A 3602-nucleotide genomic window follows, 5' to 3' on the forward strand; every position below is an offset into this window, starting at 1 on the left:
TTTGGGCTCTCCTCACAAAAATCTGCAGTTCAATTCAGAACAGGCATGAAATAAATAACCGAAAGAACACTGCACTAGTAATACTATTTGTCTCCAGAGTTCGCCCAGTAAAAATCTTGGCGTTTCAGTTCACTGAAATCTAACACAGAGAGAGGTCACTATAAGGAGAGGTCATACCCTCTGCCTTTTCTGAAACACTGTTTCTTTCACAACAAACTTCTTTTTGTCCATATTTAACTCCTGTTTTGCAGTCAAAATCTTGCAAGAAGAGCATCTTACAAAAGATGGATCCCCTCAATTTTTTTCAGCTCCAATGGGGGCAGATGTAAGCATGTTCAGAGGGCCTGTGTTCCCGCGTGAAACATTTTCTGCCAGCTAGCTTCAGGCCTTTGGAGGCATCTCACCAGCTTCCAGACCGGGAGACCTCAGTGTTGTCACTGGTATTTCATATTCATGCTGCACTACACTCAGGATAACACTTTCCCCCCAGACTGGAGCACTAGGAAGCCCAGTGTAGAGGCAGACCCGCAAAACCAGCCCCCCTCCAAGGGGACAGGCATTAAAAACCATCCGGTGAATCCTGTTTTACCTGTTTTCTCCCACTTCCTGGGGTAGCCCAGCCTTCTACTGACCTAGATAATGAAAAGATGATTATTCATTTGAATTTCAAAAGAACAAGTAGTGGGGCTGTTAGCTCTAACTGCTGCACTCTAATAGGAATATACAAGCACTCACACATACAATTACTGAACTGGTTTTAGAAAATTATTATTTCATTTTAACAGTAATATCTACTTATTCATGTGCGTGTTTTAATCAGATTTCTAAAATCCTCAAGATATTTTTTTCCTGAGCGTGGCTATTATTTATCAGCCTGTTTTCAGCTTCATTATCTTCCTAACACTATCCTTCAAAATAAAACAAAAAACAAACAGAACATAACATTAACAAGCATGAGAAAACAGTAATGCTGTTTGGATTTAAAAGATCACTTTGAGGAAAAAATTGAAATGCTGCCAAGGCACTTCAGAAAATGAGATATACCAGAAAAATAGAAAGTTATGCGATGCCCATAGTATTAATACTTCATGGGGACACAAATGAAGAAGAAACATCCCAGATGAAGTTTGTTGTAACAACAGTGGCATCCATCTACACCAAAGCTTTCTTAGAAATGATCTCTCCTGATCTTAATGTGTTAAATGACAGATGATCTCCAGAGGTCCCTTCATCCTGTGAGTCTGTGATTCTGTCATCCTGGTGGATGGAGTTCTAGTCACCAAAATGTCTTATCAATATTGATTATATGGTTCCCATTGGAATTGACTGAAAATTTTCCAAAATAGTTCACGGCTCCTGGAAAATCCTGATTCCACAAAATACCAGTATTTAATGAAAATTCTTTTTTGTTCTTGTTGTTCCTTTCATAGGAAATTGAGGAAACATTTCATTTTCATTTCATCAGCTTCAATTTTTTGCAGTTATATAATGAAATCTCCCATAAAAGTTGAAATACTGAAAACAAATTAAAACATGTTGGTGTGTTTCACTTTGCAAAACTACACCATTATTTCCATCTGGATTTAAAATTCCTGAAAAACATCAGAATTTCTCATAGGGACAGTTTTTTTTTTTTTTATTTTGTAATCTGAATACTGATTTTTACAGAAAAATACTAATAAATAGGATTAACTGAGACACTTTGTATCCTGGCATCGTTTTAGTAACAGGGTCCTAGCAGCAGTCAAGCTGCCTTCCCTGGGGACAGCCAGCCAGCTACGGATCTCCCAAGACTCCTGTCCACGCTGTCATTATGAGAAACATACTCTCAGCCTTTCTGAAACCCCCATCACACAGACAGCTCTTCACCCAGACGGGGCAGAAAGTGCCAAATTTGTAGCCCTCTCAGAAGGAATGCCCTACCCTGCCAACAGCCCTCCTCAGAGAGACCGCAGCTGACCACAGCTGCAGCACAAACTCAGACACCCCCGAAGGTACTGCACCCCCACCTCATGTGGTTTCTCCAAATTGTAACGTTTTATGACAGCAAATTTTCCATCTTACCTCCTATCTCCCGAAGGACTGGCATTATTATGGGGCTAGATGGGACCACCAGGTACAATCACAAGGGGAGAGAGAGGTGACAGCAAGCCTCAGAGGAAAAATCCCTCCTGGGGGCCCTCACGGGTAGAGCGGTATTTTTCAAAATCTGTCTTTACAATGAAGTAACTGAACCTTCTTCATTTCCATTCATTTCCAGCTATGCCCTTTCCTTTCCCTCTACCCTGTAGGCCCAGCTGGGGTCAGGCAGGGGAAGCAAATCGACACTGTGTATCTGCCTCATCTGCTCCTACAAACTCCTCCTGGTAGCTGGTAGCCCTAATGTATCCAGAAAGTTAAAAGAGGTGAGCGACTCTTTTTTTTTTTCTTTCTTTCTTTCTTTTTTTTTCTGTTCTTGTAACAGCACTAGTCACTCTGCAGCCCTATGATATCATAGTCACATCATCCAAACAGTAATTTTGCTGTGGTCTGAGGAAAATGAACCACTGTGCTAATTAGAGGATGATGTATCAGAGGACCTGCTGCCCCATTAGCACCAGTTCGTAGGACACTCTCTGACAGAGGAGAGGCTGTGCCAGGGCTCAGCCCTCTCACTGCCATCACCTCTGCACCCAGCCAGCAACCGTCACAAAACTTATTAAACTTTTGCCTTGCCAATAAGTGTAAGGAAAACCACAAAGGGACCCCCAGAGCAGTGTGTGAATTCACTTCCAGCATGCGTTTTGCAAAGCAAAGTGACCACAGGTGAGTACACCGTTGGCTTTGGATGTCATAAATTCCGCCATGAAAACAAACGAGGGATTATCTGGAATAGCCGGATCCGCTATGGATGTTCTGCAAAACACCGTCCAACAGCTGGATGCTTTCTGGAAAACAAACAAGCAAACAAACCAATCAGCAGTGTTGGATGCGTTCTGTAAGTTTTCACCCCTCCCTTTGGAGAAACCACCAGGTGGGAAATGCCTCCAGGTGGGAGCGGTGACCTCCGTCACTCGGCTCACTGCCTGCGGGCAGCCTGGGCCTTCCCGGGGGCACAGGAGGGTGTCCCCTCGCCCCGGGAGCCCGCCCGCCGGGCCCCGAGGAGCAGAGACGCCCCGCAGCCCAGGGCCGCCGAGGCACCGACCGCATCCTCAGGCGCCGGGATCCTTCCAGCCCCGGGCCCTGCCCTACGGCCTGCCAGCCCCGTTCCCCGCCGAGGCAAGCCCCGGGCAAACCGTGAGGCGCCTTCCTCCTGGGAAGGGCCCCCGGCCCCGCTGCGGGGAACGGGAGACAGCCGTGGGCGACCCCCCGCCAACGCCCGCCGCCGAAAGGACTCTCCCCCGGGGGGGGCGGCCCCACGCACCCGCCGGCCAGGAGCGGGGGAAGGCGGCGGAGCTCGGTCCGGCGGGAAGGCGGCGAGGACGGCATCCTCTGCCCGGTGGTGCCGCTGAGGCGGCCGCGGAACGCCAGCGCCCCCTGCCGGCCGCTGCCGCCGCCCCGAGCCGCCCGGCCTCCTGAGAGGACCGGGACACGGGAGAGGCGCCGCCGCTGCCCTCCCGGTA

General features: G+C 48.0%; 1 protein-coding gene across 1 annotated transcript in view; it reads right to left on the reverse strand.

The window, feature by feature from the left end:
* Positions 1-2544: 2544 nt before the first annotated feature.
* LOC106896625 (formin-like protein 5) overlaps positions 2545-3602 on the reverse strand; it is a 1623-nt gene continuing 565 nt past the window's right edge. Inside the window, exons 2-3 of the mRNA XM_014956741.1 lie at positions 3404-3593; positions 2545-2927 (exon numbers count right to left, since the gene is read on the reverse strand). Coding sequence (XP_014812227.1) covers positions 2766-2927; positions 3404-3593 — 352 coding nt within the window. The 3' untranslated portion in view covers positions 2545-2765. The remainder of the gene's footprint in view (positions 2928-3403; positions 3594-3602) is intronic.

Source organism: Calidris pugnax, unplaced genomic scaffold, assembly GCF_001431845.1.
Source record: "Calidris pugnax isolate Ruff unplaced genomic scaffold, ASM143184v1 scaffold171, whole genome shotgun sequence".
Taxonomy (NCBI): domain Eukaryota; kingdom Metazoa; phylum Chordata; class Aves; order Charadriiformes; family Scolopacidae; genus Calidris; species Calidris pugnax.